The following is a 20,817-nucleotide window of genomic DNA, read 5'->3' on the forward strand; positions in this document are numbered from 1 at the left end:
ATCGATACATTAAACGGAAAGCAGCGGTTCCGTTAGAATTACCATTGATTTCAATGGTAATTCTTTTGTATTAGTTGCTTTCCGTTTGCAACTTATACAAAAGAATTACCATTGAAATAGATGGTAATTCTAAGGGAACCGCTGCTTTCCATTTAATGTATCGAACCTCTCTCCCTCTGACAGAAGAGAGGTAAACTTATAGTAACGGTAGTGTGAACTTAGCCTTAACTGACACGAGTCAGTTCTGCTGATGCAGCTTCTCCTCTTCAATATTCTTCTCCATGCAAATATTGTAACATATGGTTATTTGAATTAACGTCTCTTTTCTGCCAGCTTTATCCAGTCTCTAACCAAACTAATATGGAGTTTTCATGAACAGAACTGCTGCTAACTGAATTCTTTTTGTTTTGGGCAATATTCTGGAGAGACTGCTGTTAGTAAAAGGGTTTGTCCTGTTTCAGCAAATTAATGTTCATTTTTTGAATAATTAAAAGGTTGTGAAATTTTCCAATATACTTTTTTTGTATTCATTTCACATGGTTTTCAAGATCTTTGCTGCTTGTTATTCAATAGGAACATTCATTATTTACTTAGAGTGGAAACAATTCTGTCCATGGTCATGTGATGGATACATACATACCTTAACTATGACACACCGTGCAACTGTGTCCATCACATGACCACGGACAGAATTTTATTCACTGGAAATAAACAGTGAATCTTCCTAATAAATAAAACAAGCTGAGGTCTTGAAAGCCATGAGGAAATCATACATAATTTATATTGTAAAATTGTATTACACTAAAAAAATATATTTTGCTGAAACCGAACATCCACTTTAAAATCCCAGGATTCTGAGATATACTAACAAAGTCAAAGTCCTTCAATACATTTCTTCCCCATTCTTTGAAGATTTTGACCATGCCTGGAAGCATTTAAACACTAAAGGGGTTTTGCAATCTGTAAAAATTGCGTGTAGATGGTTTAACTACAGTAAGATTGGTCAGTTACTGATGTGCTGTCTGTAGCTGAAATGCCTCTGTAAGCCAGTCTTGCGTGCAGTCACATGACCATGCTCCTAGTGTTTTATCTCCCGGCTGGTGCGACTTCCTGTACACTAAACACGTGGTTCTCTACTTCTTCTTCCCTCCTTCTAGTGTTTGGGACGTCAAACATCACATGCCTCGTATCTCCACTGGTCCGTGCTCTCCCCTTTGCTCCCTGTCTTTTGAGGGGTAATTTTTCACATGCTGGGCAGCAGATAGCACACAGTATATCTGCAGAGCTGTGTAAGTAAGTACAGCACTAACTTACACATTGTAATAGAGGGGCGTGCAGGCAGCTTTAAATATAGGCAATGTCTGTGAAAGTAGAGCGGAATCATGGAGGAACTGTGTAGTCCTTTACAAAAAAAGCCCTTAGACCAAACACCTTCAAAATGAAATTAGTGCTGCGCAGAGCTGGGCAACATAATGGAAATGAAAAATTACTAATGAGCTACGGTGGCATAATCTGGTTAGAATTCAGACGCATATAGGTACTTCTCTGAGTTTTTCATTAGCTCCGAAAACCGCTTTATGTTTTAGCCACACGATTGGCTAGTTAGATATTTGCATTAACAAGCATATAAACAGGTGTACCTAATAAAGTGACCACTAAATGTGGATTTTAGAAAGTAGAACCATGTGCACATATCCTTCTTAGTGCCAATGATTAGGTATTTTTTTACTCAAAAGGTAGTAAAAACATATGAAGCTTTACAATGTTTGTATACAGCAATAGATCCCTATATAATGTTCGTGAGACGGTTACTGTGGAGGCAAGTATATGTGTATGTATGTATATATATATATATATATATATATATATATATATATATATATATAGAGAGAGCGCGAGGAGGCAGCAGTCTAGCATTGACAGTGCTGCTCCAGCTTTCACACACGAGATATATATATCTCGTGTGTGAAAGCTGGAGCAGCACTGTCAATGCTGGAAAATGCCCTCATTGTGAGGGCGAAACGTTGCACCGAGATGTGGTGGTGAATAAACTTTACCTTTTAGACTGCTGCTTCCTTGCTCACTATATATATATATATATATATATCTGTATACACACACACACACACACACACACACACACACACACACACACACACACACACACACACACACACACAATGATGCCGATCATTGAAGGGGTTGACTTGTAGTGGGCAGAGCCACTAACCAGCAATGACTTTCTGGTCGCATGTAATACTATATTTCCCCTGTAGCAGTTTGCCGGGGTTCCCGTAATCTGGACCTTCTGTGATCAGCTGATCACCCCGGTAGCGCTCATATTAATGGGGTTGTCTATACTCTAAGACAACTCCTTTTAAAGGGCACAAATTTCAGTACACCTGTTTTGTGAAATACAAATAAATACACATTGGGTGGATGTGTTCTTTAACCATGCAATTGTGGCTCCTAGACCATATTTGTTGCTGTAAGAGGACATGTCACATAATTGTAAGCTTTCTAATATTTTCTAACCAGGTATAACAAACCATAACTTCCAAATTCGTGAGAGGAAATACCCTGACTTTCTTTCTAGTCATATTTACGCTATTCCAAATGGTTTGGCGAAAAGAATGCTTGTAAAATTCAAAAACGTTTGAAGACTACTATGCGGACAATGCCATTTGAAAGTAATTTTGCCAAATATATGTGGTAAATGTGGTGTAGATTTACAAATTTGTTTGCTTTTAAGGATGTTTAGGCCTAAGCGCCCTGTCCAGAGTCTCAGTCCTAGTCAGAAGCCATAAACACTGTCATGTATGAATTGTACTAAAATGAAAGTCTTGGATAAAATGTTTAAAAGTTTCTTAAATATCTGTGCAAATCGGGGCCAGATTGTATATAACGGTCTAAAACCGTTTAGGAGGACAATGTGTCATTGCCTTATTGTTTATTTGCATCTCTTCCTGGCTCTTCAGTGAGATTGTGTTCTAGTAAGTAATTCACTCAGTACGGTCAAATGATAGTTTTCACACAAGTTCGTTGTAATTTTTCTTTCCGGCATTAGATATATACGCCAAATAATTAACATTCTCTATCAGTTGAACAGATTATTTTTAACTTTGAATCAATTTTTGTGACGTTCACATTTGATTCAGCCACAATGTGTTCCATTATTGTGTACCTCTGGTTCAGAAGTAACCAGGCTAATATATCAGGAATATATAGCCTTTTCCAGCTCACCATACCAGAAGACTATCTAAAAAAACGCAGTACCCGTTTTTGTTTCTAAAATGCTGGGTAGCTTTATTCTCAAACATTGTGATGTTTCGACCCCAACGTGAGTGTTTTTCAAGCCTTGAGAGACACCCACGTTCGGGTCGAAAATCGCAATGTTTTGGTAAATAAAGCTACTCAGCATTTTAGAATAAGTTCTGTGTTTTTTTTCTTTTGTGTTCCATATAAACATCAGAAGATCAGTGAATCACCCCTAATATGCCGAACCAGGGGGTTATAGTACATTTGAATCCATTTTATTTTTTTTACCATTTAGAGCTTTCCATTACTGGAAATAAGACTTGACCATCTTAAGGAGGTTTTGAGGCATTGTTCAGTTTTGAAAATTGACAGCGGTCCGAGCTCACAGACTTGATTGACATGTCAATATCACTTTTAGGCCGGATGCACATGCCACATTTTAAGATGCAAATTTCAACCACAACATCCAAACACCACTGCAGTTCTAGAACGACATACGTTCAGTTTACCATCTCTTTCTGAGAGGTGAATTCAAAAGTACCAACCAGTATGGATGCAGTTTTGATTTCGCAATATATGTCCAAGTTTAACTTTTGCTCGATTTCCGTCTCAAAGTACACCGTATTTTTATTTTTTTCCAAACTCGTTTGGTTCTCTAAGTGATTTGTTTTTTTTTTCCCTTTTGTTTCATTTAAACTAAAATCTTAATGATTTGACTCTGACAGGTATTTTGTCAAATACTGATACTGTTATAGAGCATTTTTGTTGATTTTATTCTTTTTATGTTCTAGAACTCTCCCAGGACTTTCTGTAGCTGTAAGGTCGAAAAGTATGATGTTTGCCTATAATTTGGTTCTATTGCTTGCTCTCTAAACCTTCTACACTTGTTTCATGCCGGTTTCTGTATTTTAGCATTATGAGGTAAATGGGTGACTTTGTCTCTTGTACTATAATTTAATTCTATTTATGTTTGGCATTACACACACCATCATTTTAATGTAACTTATTTAATGATAATGTACAAGCTGCACTTTAAGAAATAAGTTTTAATTGCACATAAATTAAACATGGCTTCTAGGTGAAGATAAACATTGGTTCCATAGGCTTCCATTTGGTGCTGTGTCAGTTTGAATGTATATGTATATACTGCTAGTATATGCATATACATAATAGTTGAATACTTGTTTAAATATACTTTAGTGCCTTATTTCCTGAATCAATTGTTTTCCGGTTAGTTATGTATGACAGTGCCCAGAAAGTTCCAGTTTTTCTGTTTGATATAGCAGTTTGATTACACGTGATACAAATTTGCGGTAGGTGAAAATTATCATGCCATCTTCTTAAGAGATTATATACTAAATGTACAGATAAGTGACTTGTTGGAATAAACAGATGGGCTGGGTAATGTTTCAGAAATAAAGATTTTTTTTATATACTTTATGTTGTCTTGTTTGTTATTACCTATGTGTTTTATTACCTCAGAACGGAAATCATTGTGGTGTATATAGTAAAAGTTTAAAAGTATTAAAATTTAACTTTACTGTGTAATATATTGAAGATCTGTTTTTTTTATGCTAAAATGTTTGAAATAAAAAATAAAAAGAAGCATTCAGCATACCGGTTAAAATTTTACCAATTACATCTGAGCAGCAGGTATTCCTCCACTAGTTGCGAAACTGATCACTAGTGTTGTCTTATATCCTGTTATGTAGTTACTGCAATTAAATAGTGGCTGTATTATGGCACGGATTGTGACCTGAAAATAATTCTACTCTTAATAAAGTGCCAGTATTCCACAATTTACACGTTAAAAGAATTTTATTTGCATATTGTTTGCTACTATGCTGCTTGAAAGTGGTTGCTGGTCGAAATGTTCATGCTGCTAGTGTATTCTCTGCTGGGACCTAAGCAGTACAACCAGCCCCAGATTTCTCGCCTTATATTCCATACCCAACACTACAAAAAAGCAGAAACATTGTAATTTTGGTGCTGTGTAGGCCTCATTCCAGTTTGTTTTCCCATCTGTGACAAGTAAATTGAAGGAAATTTACGGTTTAATCTAAAAGTGTAGACACTTTTTATACCTCAAAGAAAAAATCAGTATGAAGGACCACTCCTGTTGTACCCATGACCGCAGGGACACTAGTCCCAATTTATCCAAAATTGCAAAAGTATATCAAGCTTGAAAAGGCAAATTGTTCTGATAAAGCATTGCACTTTTTTATATGGATGAGATTGCATATATATGGTTAGGTCCAGAATTATTTGGACGGTGACACAAGTTTTGGCATTTTAGCTGTTTACCAAAACATATCGAATATACAGTTCTATAATCAATGTGGGCTTAAAGTGAAGAGACTCCGCTTTAATTCGAGGCTATTCACATCCTAATTTGAGGAAGGGTTTAGGAATTACAGCTCTTTAATATGTAGCTGCCTCTTTTTCAAGGGACCAAAGGTAATTGGACAATTATCTCAAAAGCTATTTAATGGGCTGCATGGGCTATTGCCTCGGTAATCCATCGTCAATTAAGCAGGTAAAAGGTCTGGAGCTGATTCCAGGTGTTGCATTTGGAAGCTGTTGCTGTGAACCCACAACATGTCGAAGGAGCTCTCAATGCAAGTGAAACAGACCATCGTTAGGCTGAAAAGTGAACAAATCCATCAGAGAGATAGCACAAATGTTAGGAGTGGCCAAATCAACAGTTTGGTACATTCTTGAAAAAAAAAAAAAAAGAGCGCACTGGTGATCTCGTGACCTCCAAAAGGCCTGGACGTCCAAGGAAGACAACAGTGGTGACAACAGTGGTGGATGATCCAGGGCATCCTTTCTATGAACTGGAGCCCAGAACTGAACTGCATATTCTAGATGAGGCCTCACTAATGCTTTGTAAAGTGGTAATATTACATCCCTGTCCCGCGAGTCCATGCCTCTTTTGATACACGACAATATTTTGCTGGCCTTTGAAGCAGCTGATTGACACTGCATGCTGAAATTTAGTTTATGATTTACAAGTACACCCAGATCCTTCTCAACAATTGACTCCCCCATTGTAGCTCCCCCTAGGGGAGTTAAACAATTAGTATTTGAGTGATTACACATTGTTTTTAATTTTTCATAAGTTAGGAAATATTATAAATTAGATTCTAATTTATAACATTTCCATGTGCTGGTCACTAGAGGGAGCAGTTCCCAAAATTGCAGCATGGTCACTGTGGTAAAGTAACCTCATTGATTTATGTGGCAAATTTGGGGTGGACACACTCTCCTCTAGTGTCCTCACACAATCCCCCCTCCCTTATTCTGGCTAGTGCCAGGAGAGGGAGGGGTTTGAATCTTCAAACCTCCTACACTGTGTGCTGCCATTTTCTGAGCAACTGCACAGTGTAGGAGGATTTGATACAGGGCTCAGCAGACAGTATCACACGAACATAATACACACATCACATAATGCCCACATCACATACACGAACATAAATTACCTGCTCCTGCCGCCTCTGCTGGTCTACGCTCCTTGCGCCTTCGCTTCGTTGAACATATGGCCGGAAGCCGTGGCCAGAAGTCGTCATCTTACTGTCCAGCAGCGGCTTCCGGTCCACATGAAAATGGTGCTCTACGAACGAGCTTCGATTTGGCCTGTGTGGGAGCAGCGCATGCGCCGTTCCCACACAGACTGAGTACGCTTCTGTGAATGGAACGGCTCCCGTTCGCATTCTCTATGGGGATGTATGTGCCGTATTCCATCTCTGTATGTGTCGTTAATTGACACATACAGAGATGAAAAAAAAAATGGCAGCCCCCATAGAGCAGTAAAAGTAAGAACACAGTAAAAAGTTTAAAGTCACAACACTAATAAATAAAAATGTTGTTTATATTTTATTAAAAGCAATATAATAAAAAAAAAAACAATTCATGACACCTTCCCTTTAAGGCAGGAAGACTCACAAACAAGCAACAACTGAAGACGCTGCAGTAAAGACCTGGCAAAGCATCACAAAGGAGGAAACTCAGCGTTTGGTGATGTCCATGGGTTCCAGACTTCAGGCCGTCATTGCCTGCAAAGGATTCTCTACAAAGTATTAAAAAAAAACATTTTATTTATGGTAATTTAAATTTGTCCAATTACTTTTTAGCCCCTGGAATGAGGAGTCTGTGTAGAAAAATGGTCACAATTCCTAAACGTTTCCCCAGGATATTTTTGTTCAACCCCTTGAATTAAACCTGAAAGCCTACACTTCAATTGCATCTCAGTTGTTTCATTTCAAATCCAATGTGGTGGCATGCAGAGCCCAAATCGTGAAGATTGTGTCACTGTCCAAATACTTCTGGACCTAACTGTAAATAGCAACATGCACCAAGAATCTGTTGAGATCTTTTTTTGCAATTTTCATAGAAGCTTGGAGTGTGGGTGGGCTAAGGTTTTTAATAACTAAAGGGGTATTCCCATAATCAAGATCATATCTTCACAAAATGGTACACATGTATATATGCTCTTAAGAGTTATACATACTGCAATCTTCAAGAGAGAACTGTCCCCAAAGTTCCCCAAACCCTACATTGATTTAGGTGCCAGTGGTTACGTTCTGGTGAAGTTCTTGTTTGACAGGATGAGCATGCCCAGTTGTCATCCATTTGTTTAATGCGTGCAAGGAAGAGATTTCATCTTGCGCTTTTGCACTAGTTCCGTCCTGATAATATAGTGTGGGCATGCACATTAGACTCCTCTGCTCCACAGGCATGCGCAGAACTGTTTTAATCAATGTAGCGTGGCTCATTAGATGTCAAACGGAGTATGCACAAATGAGAAATGTTCTCTTATAGCACAGCTGCAGTTATTGTAACCATTGTAAAGCGTTACACACCTCGGTGGCGGAGTGTTTCAGTGTGCACGGTTACAAGCGAGTCACATGACCATCTCTGCAGGACCACCCATATCAGAATGAAAAGATACTGAAGCTGCAAGGGGTCAGGAAAAAAAGAGCAACGAGCAAGCTGTGGATACCATGGGCCATACAGTAGGCATGCATATCAAAGTTTGGAAAAAACTTTGAAAGTGGAAAAATCCTTTTAAAGCATCTTTGGTCAGGAAGAGGTGAAATTTAGATTTGTAAGCAGGCTATAGGTGGGGGATTGTCTAAGGCTGTGTTCACATGGAGTTTTTTGCAGGAGGAAAATTCCTCCTGCAAAAACTGCTCCAGTAGGTTTTTGCACAGTGGTTTGACAAAAACTCGTCAAAACACTCGTCAAGGTTTTTTTTTCCTCTTTCTGACTCATTCAAATGGGGTTTTGGAGGCGGAAACCGCCTCAAGATGGGTCATGTTGCTTCTTTTTATCACGACGTTTTTTTTTTACTCGTGGTAAAAAAACTCGTCTGCCTCCCATTGAAATCAATGGGAGGCATTTTCGGGCGGTTTTTGAGTTTTTTGGCGTGGTTTCTGCCCCAAAAAACTCGTCAAAAAACTCTGTGTGAACAGGGCCTTATATACACGTTACTCCCCGGAGATCTCAAATTCCAAAAATCTCTGCATCATCTTATCAGAATGTTCTCCAAGCTGCAGGAAGTGATTCCATCAGAGAATGGTTACCTATGAATAGCTTGATGGTGGACCTACACTATAATGGTGGGTCACTAGTTGGGGAGAGACGTGCCGGAGAGCGAATTGAAGGTTGGCAATGAGATGAGACCTACTAATTTGAGGTTCTTAGTGAATTTTGACCAAAGACCAGAAGAGCGATCTGTCAGACGCCATTTCTGTTTCTCATCTAAAAAATACGTTCCAGGAAAGAATCCAGTGCAGAAGAGGATGCAGCAAAGTTACAATTAACAATATTTGTAGCTACATATGTTGTCTGTACAGATGAGTAAGGCTACATTCACACGACAGTAAAAATTGTCCGTGTGATGGACGTTTTTTTTTTACGGGCGTCACGCGGCCGTTTTCAGAACAGTGACGTTCTATGGGTGTATTTACACTGCTGTTTTTTTAAAGGCCTGTAAATACTGGGCTCCTGCTCCAAAGGTAACGATCGAAGGTTAGTTTGATTGCGGCCGTTTAACCCCTTAAATGCTGCGGTCTATAGCGACTGCAGCATTTAAGTCCTTTACAGAGGAAGGGACCTCCCTCTGTCACCCATCGGCGGCACGCAAATGCCATGGCAGCCAGGGGGCCTAATAAAGGCCCACAGGCCTGCCATGGCTATATGCCTATTAGTTGTGGGTTTTCCCAATTGAATTCAATGGGGATATAAAACCCGCAACAGATTTTTTTTTGCGATTCCGCCGCACAAAACGCAGATCTTATACTTACCCAGGAGTCTGTGTTTCTTCCTCCAGGCATGATGTTTCAACCCATGTGACCGCTGCAGCCAATCACAGGCTGTAGGGGCGGTCATATGGGAGGAATAGTCATCCCAGGTGGCCGGTCTGGATGATGTCAGAGGGCCGGCCTCCTGGGATGACGCTTCATCCCATGTGACCGCTGCTGCTGCCAATCACAGGCTGCAGCGGTCTAAGTGCTGCAGTTTTTCGCAGCGGACATTCCGGACAAAAAACTGCACCAGTTTGGTGCGGTTTTTTTACCCGGAATTCCCTGCTGCGCACAGGGTGTATACGCTGCGTGCTTTTACGGAGCGCATCCGCCCCGTGTGAACTCAGCCTTACACTGACCGGCAATAATGCTTTGGCATACTACATGTACCAAAGCATTATATATGCGATCAAAAGATCGCATAGTGAAGTCCCACAGTGGGACTGAAGAAATAAGTAATTAATGTTAAAAATTATTATTAAACATTACAGTTAAAAAAACAAACAAACAAACATTTTTTCTATTAACCCCTTAGTGACCCTTGTCATTAAGCCCATTTTAGGCCCTAATGACCAAGCTATTTTATTCGTTTTTCTATAGTCGCATTCAAAGAGCTATAACGTTTTTATTTTTTCGTCTACATAGCTGTATCAGGACTTGTTTTTTGCGGGATTAGTTGTGCTTTTTAATGGCACCATTTTTGGGTACATATAATTTTTAGATTAACTTTTATTAACCTTTTTGGGGGGGATTATAACAAAAACCTGAAATTCCGCCATTGTTCTATGCGTTTTTAAATTGACGCCGTTCACTGTGCGACGTAATTAACATGTTACCTTTATTCTATGGGTCGGTACGATTACGGCGATACCACATATGTAGAGGTTTTTTTATGTTTTACGACTTTTGCACAATAAAAACACTTTTGAACTAAAATTATTTGTTTTTGCATCGTCGCTTTGCAAGAGCCGTAATTTTTTTATTTTTCCATCAATGTAGTGATTTTTTTGGGCTTGTTTTCTGCGGGACAAGACGTAGTTTTGAATGGTACTGTTTTGGGGTGCATGGGACTTATTGATTCATTTTTATTATGACTTTTTTGGGGGGCAATGGAAAAAAATTGCAATTTCGCCATTGTTTTTTGCGTTTTTTTTTACGGTGTTCACCTTGCGTTTTAAATGACATATTAACTTTATTAATGGAGTCATTACGGTCGCGGCGATACCACATATGTGTACTCTTTTTTTTTTTTTTTTACACTTTTACTAAATAAAACCACTTTTTATGGAAAAAAAATGGTTTTATTTATTTTTTTACTGTACTTTTTATTAATAATCTTTATTTCACTTTGATAACTGATTTTATTAGTCCCACTAGGGGACTTTACTGTGCGATGTTCCGATCGCTGCTATAATGCTCTGGTATACTTCGTATACCAGAGCATTATTGCCTGTCAGTGTAAATCTGACAAGCAATCTGTTAGGACGTGCCTCCGGCGCGTCCTAACAGGCATATGTCCAGGGCAGACCTGGGGGCTTTTATCAAGCCCCCGGCTGCCATGACACCCCATCGGAGACCCGCGATTGCATTCGCGGGCCGCCGATGGGTGACAGAGGGAGCTCACTCCCTTTGTAAACAAAGTTAAATGCCGCGGTCGCTATTGACGGCGGCATTTAACGGGTTAAACGGCCGCGATCGAAGTAAACTTCAATCGTGGGCGTTGGAGCAGGAGCTCAGCTGTCATCAGACAGCAGAGCCCCGGCTCCTGCCTGAACGGGAGACCCGTGCAGGACTTAGACTAGGCTGACGTGAAAAGGCGTCAGCCTAGCCTAAAGCCCATTAGTGACTCACGTGAAAAGGCGTATTGGTGGTCACTAAGGGGTTAAAAAGTGGTTTTATTTTCTAAACGTGTAAAAAAGAAATCCAAGAACACATATATGGTATCGCCGTGACCGTAATGACCCAAACAATAAAGTCAACATGTAATTTAAACCGCAAGGTGAAAGTCATGAAAAAAAACACAAAAAACTATGACTGAATTGCGATTTGTTTTTCCTTTGGCCGTCAAAAAAGTAAAAGTTAATCAATAAGTCCCATGTAGCCCAAAAAAGTACCAGTGAAAACTACACCTCGTTCTGAAAAAACAAGCCCACATCTCACTACATTGACGGAAAATGAAATAAGTTATGGCTCTTGGAAAGCGGCAACAAATAATTTTAGTTCAAAAGTGTTTCACATGGCTTGCAACGTCATCCCAGGAGGCCGGACTACGCGCAGAGAAGAGGGGGGGGGGGGGGGGGTATGATCGCTTTTTTTCTCCACATCGCTTTTTTCCGCTGCGGAAATTCCGTTTGGTGCGATTTTTAGTACGGAATGTACTGTGGGTTCCAGGTCAGATACGGCGTCCAAGAAACCGGCAAAAAACAACGGCAACATTATTTTCTCCCTCCCCCCCCCATAAAAAAATAAAAGAAGTTAATCAATAAGTCCCATGTACCCCAGAATAGTACCAATGAAAACTACACCTTGCCCCGCAAAAATCAAGCCCACATACGGCCACGTTGACGGAAAAAAAGAAGTTACGGCTCTTGGAATGCGGCGATGCAAAAACAAGTAATTTTTTTCAAAAAAGGGTTTTTATTGTGCAAACGTAGGAAAACATATAAAACCTTTACACATTTGGTATTCCCACAATCGTGGAATAAAGGTAACATGTTATTTACACTGCATAGTAAACGGCGTCAATTTATAAGGGGAAAATCAATGTTGGAATAGCTGCTTATTTTCAATTCTCTCCTAAAATAAAGTTAATCGATATATATATGAATCCAAAAATGGTGCAATTGAAAAATACAACTCGTCCCGCAAAAAACAAGCCCTTATACGGCTATGTCGACGGAATAAAAAAAAAGTTACCACTCTTGAAATGCGACTGTGAGAAAACAAAAAATAATCCTTGGTCATTAAGGGGTTAAATCAAAAGTGTAAAATAGTCATATGCAGTTTCTGACAAAAAAAAAAGGCAGGGGGGGACGACGACGACGACACAATGCTACTTATGTCACGTGTCAAATTAAAAACATAAATGCGGAAAAATAAATTATGTCATACAATACTCTCCAGACTGCATTGATCATGGAGGCAGAACGGCTGATAACAGCGAGCAATAGATTGCATTCAGCTGCACAGCACAGGCCACCCTCGTTGGGGTGTAAAGTGCAGGTTGCGCCATTGTATAGAAAAGGAAGTCTGCAACTGGAATAACAATAAGAACTTGGTTTATCCGCTGCCCGCTTCTCTCCACCCTCCATCCTTCCCCACACCGGAAATGACTGCATCCCCGGGCAACCGGCATCGCGTCCTTCCCTCACACAGGAAACGTGACGGACGCTGCACTGAGAGGAAAACGTCGTCGTGTGCTGGTAGTGTATACTCATAATGGAGGGATTCCCTGCACTTGTCCCGACCTACACAGGGACTCCGCTGCTTCTCCTCTATACAAAATGATTTGGTGACATTATAACAGTCAGTGTTACCGGAGCTAAAATATGTTGTAGAGCACTGACCCGCCGCTAGAGGGCAGACGTGTCACAGCAAACAACCGAACCCTAACAATCGAATGTAGCGTAGGAAGAATATAATAACCAACATGACGATATCATTTATTTATTTTTTTAGAAAGGAAATATGGATTCTGCAAAATTTAAAGTGGAAGGGGAATACATCAAGAACCTGCAACAACAGATATACTTCCTGGAACTGGAGGCTAACTTCCTATATCCTTTACCTGTGGAGAATCATTAGGGACGTGCATAATGTAAAATATATGATAGCTATATTTAGACAGTTTATTAATTACATGGTTTTACTATATGTAATATATCATATTTTACAGAATGGTGACAGCTCAAATATAGGGGGTGATGTGTCATTGACTTGGAGGCTTAGTATAAAATATATGAAATCATTTGCAACGAATAATTTTATTAAATGAAAAAAATCATTTACTCACGATATCAGCTTTGTACGTTAGGATTTCTTGCTTTTATTCCATTTTTTTCCGTTACATTCAGTAAAATTTTCTATCAATCTGAGAATGCTGAGTACTTTCCCCCAACCTTCACACTCTGCCGCGATTTAGAGGGATACAGAAGAGAACCTTAACCCCTTCAGGACCAAGCTCATTTTGGCCTTCAGGACCAGACCCATTTTTTTTCAAATCTGACATATTTCACTTTATGTGGTAATAACTCCGGAACGCTTTTACCTATCAAAGCGATTCTGAGATTGTTTTCTCGTGACACATTGGACTTTATGATAGTGGAAAAATTTGCTCGATAAATTCAATATTTACCAGTGAAAAACACCAAAATTTTGTGAAAAATTAGCATTTTTCTAAATGTATATGTATCTGCTTGTAAGACAGGCAGTAATACCACACAAAATTGTTGCTAATTAACATCACCCGTATGTCTACTTTAGATTGGCATCGTTTTTTTAACGTCCTTTAATTTTTCTATGACGTCACAAGGCTTAGAACTTTAGCAGCAATTTCTCACATTTTCAAGAAAATTTCAAAAGGCTATTTTTACAGGGGCCAGTTCAGTTGTGAAGCGGCTTTTAGGGCCTTATATATTAGAAACTGCCAAAAAGTCACCCCATTTTAAAATCTTCACCCCTCAAAGTATTCAAAACAGTATTTAGAAAGTTTCTTAACCCTTTAAACGTTTCACAGGAATTAAAGCAACGTAGAGGTGAAATTTTCAAATTTCATTTTTTTTTGCAGAAATTCTTTTTTAATCTATTTTTTTTGTAACACAGAAGGTTTTACCAGAGAAAGGCAACTCAATATTTATTGCCCTGATTCTGCAGTTTTTAGAAATATCCCACATGTGGCTCTAGTGCGGTAATGGACTGAAGCACCGGCCTCAGAAGCAAAGGAGCACCTAGTGGATTTTGGGCCTCCTTTTTATTAGAAAATATTTTAGGCACCATGTCAGGTTTCAAGGGCTCTTTCGGTGCCAAAACAGTGAAAATCCCTCAAAAGTGACCCCATTTGGGAAACTACACCCCTTGAGGAAATTATCTAGGGGTATAGTGAGCATTTTGACCCCGCAGGTTTTTTTGCAGGAATTATTGGAAGTAGGCCGTGAAAATAAAAATCGTCATTCTTTCAAAGATAATGTAGGTTTAGCTAATTTTTTCTAATTTCCACGAGGACTAAAGGAGAAAAATCACCACAACATTTGTAAAGAAATTTCTCCAGAGTAAAACAATACCCCACATGTGGTTATAAACGGATGTTTGGACACACAGCGGAGCTTAGAAGGGAAAGAGCGCTATTTGGCTTTTGGAGCTCAAATTTAGCAGGAATGGTTTGCGCAGGCCATGTCGCATTTGCAAAGCCCCCGAGGGGACAAAACAGTGAAAACGACAAAAAAGTGACTCCATTGAGAAAACTACACCCCTTGAGGAATCCATCTAGGGGTGTAGTGAGCATTTTGCCCCCACAGGTATTTCATAGATTTTATTAGAATTGGGCAGTGAAAATAAAAAAAATCCTTTTTCTTCAATAAGACGTAGTTTTAGCTCCAAATTTTTAATTTTCTCAACAAATAAAGGAAAAAAAGAACCCCAACGTTTGTAAAGCAACTTCTCTGGAGTACGGCAATACCCCACACGTGGTCATAAAATGCTGTTTGGGCACACGGCAGGGCTCGGATGGACGGAGCGCCATTTGCTTTTGTTGTACAGATTTTGCTGCATTTGGTTTCTGGTCGCTATGTTGCATTTGCAAAGTCCCTGTGGGACCAAAACAGTGGATCCCCCCCAGAAGTGACCCCATTTTGGAAACAACACCCTCAAGGTATTCACCTAGGGGTGTAGTGAGCATGTTAACCCCACAGGTGTTTTGCAGAAATTCGTGTACACACGATGTGGGAGAATGAAAATGGGAATTTTTCCTTAGATACGCCAATATGTGGTGCCCAGCTTGTGCCACCATAACAAGACAGCTCTCAATTATTATGCGGTGTTTCCCTGTTTTAGAATCACCCTACATGTGGCCCTAATCTTTTGCCTGGACATTAGACAGGGCTCAGGAGTGAAAGAGTACCATGTAAAATTGAGGCCTAATTTGGCGACGTATAAAGTATTGGTTCACAATTGCAGAGGCTTTGATGTGAAATAATAAAAGAAACCCCTGAGAAGTGACCCCATTTTGGAAACTGCACCCCTCAAGGCATTTATTAAGAGGTGTAGTGAGCATTTTCACCCCACGTGTCTTTTCCATAAATGATTGCGCTGCGGAAGGTACAAATTAAAATTTTTCCCTAGATATGCCAATTCAGTGTCAAATATGTCGTGCCCAGCTTGTGCCACTGGGGACACACACCCAAAAATTGTTAAAAGGGTTCTCTCGGGTATGGTGATGCCATATATGTGGAAGTAAACTGCTGTTTGGGCACGCTGTAGGGCTCAGATGGGTGGGAGCGCCATTTGGGTTTTTGAGCGTGGAATTTGCTTGGTAATAGTTTTGTTTGGAGTATCACTGTTGTTTCCGTTTATAATGTGGGGCATATCTGAGCTGGGCAGAGTACATCAGGGGCATAGTCAGGTGGTATAATAATAAGGTAAAAAAAATAATGAAATGATCCATAGATGTGTGTTACGCTGTGATCGATCCTTTCTGCACAGGCCGGTGTCGCACTGATAACTGGCGTCCTTCCTTATCCGCCTTTTGGTCCACACTCCGCACCTTTGCAGTTTGGGGAATTTTGCCGGGAAAGCGTTGTTCTGGTATAATACGGGCACCGTCGCTTCCAGCGGATATGGTTGGGCCCTCCCCTTCCTGGTTCCCTAATTTTAGTGCCTTGATACATCGCCTTTTGAAACAGAAGAAACGTTCCCCTCGGGCCTTCATAACTGGATAATTTTCTTTCCTGAATTATTGGAGCCTTAACTTATTTTATTTTTTCATAGACGTAGTGGTATGAGGGCTCTTTTTTTATGGGACGAGCTGTAGCTTTTATTGGTACCATATTGGGGTACATGCGACTTTTTGATCACTTGTTATCCTTTTTTTGGGAGGCAAGGTGACAAAAAAAACAGAAATTCTGCCATAGTTTTTTTAGTTGTTTTTTTTTTATACAGCGTTCAACATGCGTTATAAACTACACGTTACCTTCATTCTGCGGGTCAGTACGATTCCGGCGATACCAAATTTATTGAACTTTTTTATAACTTTTTGCACAATAAAATTACTTTTGGAAAGAGAATGTATTTTTTCTGTCGCCAAGTTGTGAGAGCCATAACTTTTACATTTTTTCGTCGATGGAGCTGTGTGATGGCTTGTTTTTTGCGAGACAAGGTATAGATTTTATCCGTACCATTTTTGGATACATGCGACTTTTTGATCACTTTTTATTTCAATTTTTGGAAGACCGTGACCAAAAAAACAGTAATTATGGCAGTGTTTTTGAGGTTTGTTTTTTTACGGCGTTCACTGCGCTGGATAAATAACATAATATTTTTATAGTTCAGGTCGTTACGGTCGCAGCGATACCAAATATGTATGGCTTTATTATTTTTTTCTATAATAAATGACTTGATAAGGGAAAAAGGGCGATTGTGTTTTGTGTTATTATTTGAAACTTTTATTGTATGTTTTACAACTTTTATTTTTACTTTTTCTACACTTTTTTTTTACACTTTTCTTTAGTCCCACTAGGGGACTTGAATGTCCAACTGTTTGTTTGATGTTCTAATACATTGCACTACCTATGTAGTGCAATGTATTGGAACTGTCAGTTGTTCACTGACAGCAAGCCGATCAGGCTCCGCCTCTGGGTGGGGCCTAATCAGCTTACGTAATGGCAGACAGGAGTCCATTGTTAGGGCTCCTGTTGCCATAGTAACAGTCGCCAGCCTTGCCATCGCATGGCAAGGCTGCCGATTTTCTACAAACCTCTAGGATGCAGCGATCACAATGGATCGCTGCATCGAAGGGGTTAATGCCAGGAATCGGAGCTAGCTCCGGTTCCTGGCGATAGATCGGGGTGTCCGCTGTAACATACAGCGGACACCCACTGCTGTTGACGCCGGCTCAGCTTCTGAGCCGGAAGCTGAGGCGGCGCCATCTTGCCGATGGTACCGGAAGCCTCCTGGGCCCCGCCGACGACGGGGCATAGGAGGATTCTGTTACAGGCTGATCGGGAGGTAAGCATTAGCCCTCCGATCGCCTTTGCAACCACCGGCAACCCAGCGATCACGTTGCTGGGGTGCCGGTGGCTATAAACTCCTCACATGCTGCGATCTCTATTGAACGCAGCATGTGAGGGGTTAATCGGCCGGATCGGATGCTAGTTCCGGTCCTGGCCGATACCTCAGGGTGACAGCTGTAACATACAGCTGTCACCCGGCGGTGATGTCGCTGGCTCAGCTCCTGAGCCAGCTTCATCTCCATGACGTACAGTAACGTCAAAATGCGGTAAGACACCGTTTTTATTGACGTTAATATACGTGATCCGGCGGGAAGGGGTTAAAGGCTATGTAAACATTTGAACACTTTTTTTTTCTTTTATTATTATTATTTTTTAATAAAACAATGTATTATAATGTTTTAACCCCTAGCCACACGAGGACGCAACTGTACGTCATGGCGAGAGGTCACTTCCTGCACCAGGACGTACAGTTACTGAGCTGTTCCCGGTGCACACTGTCAGTGGTAGTGTGCACCAGGAACCGGGAGATCAGCTGTCCCCTGTCACCGGCAATGGACCCATAATAGCGGTCCAATGCCGGCGATCTATGTGTTTAGTGGATTTCTACACATCCATCGATCACATTGTATCTACGTTTAAAACCGTTCCTGCTACTTGTAATTAAAAAGGCTCTGTCACCAGATTATAAATGCCCTATCTCCTACATAATCTGATCGGCGCTGGAATGTAGATTACAACAGTGGTTTTTATTTTGAAAAACGATCATTTTTGAGCAAGTTATGAGCAATTTTAGATTTAGTTTCTTAATCCCAACTGGGCGTGTTTTTACTTTTGACCAAGTGGGTGTTGTAAAGAAGTGTATGAGGCTGACCAATCAGTGACCAATCAGTGTCCTGCACTTCTCATTGTTCCAGCCCAGCTTCTTTCACTGCACAATCTCACTGTGCTGTGGATCATGCTGGGCTGGAACAATGAGAAGTGCATGTCACTGATTGGTCACTGATTGGTCAGCCTCATACACCTCTTTACAACACCCACTTGGTCAAAAGTAAAAACACGCCCGCTTGGGCATTAAGAAACTAAATCTAAAATTGCCTCTTTAAGTCCGTGAACTTTAACAACAATGTCCCGCCCATGTCCCATGTGACGAGCAATAGATTAATCGCTGTGGTCCATTGCTGTGATTGGTGGGTCTGTTCAGACGCACCAATCACAGTGCGTTTTCGCCCAGGGCAGGTGAAAAATAAAGGTCTCAGGCTCTGATCTCTTAGCAGGTGAAGTGAAGTATAAGAGATCAGAGCCTGTGCCGTTTTGTCTGCCCCTCAGATTGTGAAAAATAGACTTAACCAGTGCCAATCCTCTCATCACTTCCTCCCTGTATCCAGTGTCTGACCCCACCTCCCAGTGTATAAAGGAAAAATATATATATTTTTTTATCATAATTCACAAAAAAAAAGAATTGTATATACTTCTTAGGTAATTGTCTAGCTCATCTACGTCAATCCATCGCGTCAGTTCTTCAGTCAATCCATTGTCAGTTGTCAGCATCAATCCGTCGTGTTAGTTGTCAGTTCGTCATTGTCAATCCATAGCATCAGTTCGTCAGCGTCAATCAGTCACGTCACTTGTCCGTATCAATACGTCACTTTCAATTAGTCCCGTCACTTGTCAGCATCAATCCTTTAGCTTCTCAGTCCATGAGCTTGAAAGTTAGTAACTTAAAAGTTAGTGTGTCAGTGTTAGAGTAGGCTAGCGTTAGCGTTTTATGTGAAAAAAATAAACAGTTCACTGAGCTACGTGTGTGTGTATATATACACACACATATATATATATATATATATATATATATATATATATATATATACATTTCTAAAATGGCATTGAGATGTTACACCGCTGAAGAGGCGTATGCATGACCGCGTCTGATACAGACTCAGCGAGCGATGCTGAACCACAGTTCATTCGCTCGTCCTCCTTCAGTGACAGCGAGGAACCTCTTTGTAGTCGCAGGTGGGTTAGTGCTCAGGTTCTCCTTGACCCTGGTACTGCTGTTTTGCCTGACCCTGGTACTGCCAGCATTATTGGTCACCCCCAACCAATTATAGCGAGTAGCGAGTGGGACGGTCCGAAAAAAAACAGATGCACCTTCCCAAGACCCGCATCAGCCAATACCTGCAAATTGGCGAAAGCAGGGCATTGCTGCAGGATGGGGTCCCATGTCTCAAATATAGAGACAAAAAAGATGTCTGTATGCTGACATCTATACATGACGCCAACTGCACCCCTGTCCTCACATGTGGCTTCACATTATCCACAATGAAGCCTTTGTGCATACAGGCATATCATAAATTCATGCGGAGGTGTTGATCTGAATGATCAGATTTTAAAACCGTAAAGTGCCATGCAAAAAAGCTAAATCTAGTACAAGAAATTTGCAGTGTACCTTGTCCAGATGGAACTATACAATTCGTTTTTAGTTTTCAGGAAAACTGGTCACCAGGGTACGTAATTTGAGTACCAAAAAAATGTATCAACATTCTTTTGCTTTGAGACGAGGTGTGGGAGACTTCTGCTGCTCCAAGTAATGTTTCTCGTATAGTTCCTGGGCAGCACTTTCCAAGTGAAGTGCCTGCTACAGCACAAAAAACGCAGGGCGAGTTTTTGGGAGGCGGTTCTTAAAATTATATTGGAAGTTACTGGGGTCTCGGTCCCTAATTCTCCAGAGGCGCCCCTTTTATTTATGTTCCCTATGCCACTACCCATTTACAAACGCTCCCAAATTAGGCACCTCCTTCAGGCTGCCAAATCCGTTGTCCCCCGCAAGTGGAAAATGGCAGTTCTTCCACTGTTGGATGAATGGTTTAAGGAGGTTGCGTATGGAACACCTCCTGGCTCAATCCCCGGCTGCCTCTGCACGATATACGGACCCTTGGTCTTAATGGCTTATGTTCCTCTCTTCTCCCACCTACAGTACTGCAGTGGCTTGTGACTCAGTACCCATCCTTACCCATGAGACTCAATCTGAGAGG

At 40.6% G+C, this 20,817-nt stretch overlaps 1 protein-coding gene across 1 annotated transcript in view; it reads left to right on the forward strand.

Annotated features, from left to right (window-relative positions):
* Positions 1-12,890: 12,890 nt before the first annotated feature.
* Positions 12,891-20,817, forward strand: part of LOC142761062 (uncharacterized) — a 50,667-nt gene continuing 42,740 nt past the window's right edge. The window contains exons 1-2 of the mRNA XM_075864254.1: positions 12,891-12,988; positions 13,245-13,342. Coding sequence (XP_075720369.1) covers positions 13,254-13,342 — 89 coding nt within the window. The 5' untranslated portion in view covers positions 12,891-12,988; positions 13,245-13,253. The remainder of the gene's footprint in view (positions 12,989-13,244; positions 13,343-20,817) is intronic.

This window comes from Rhinoderma darwinii, chromosome 4 (genome assembly GCF_050947455.1).
Source record: "Rhinoderma darwinii isolate aRhiDar2 chromosome 4, aRhiDar2.hap1, whole genome shotgun sequence".
Taxonomy (NCBI): Eukaryota; Metazoa; Chordata; class Amphibia; order Anura; family Rhinodermatidae; genus Rhinoderma; species Rhinoderma darwinii.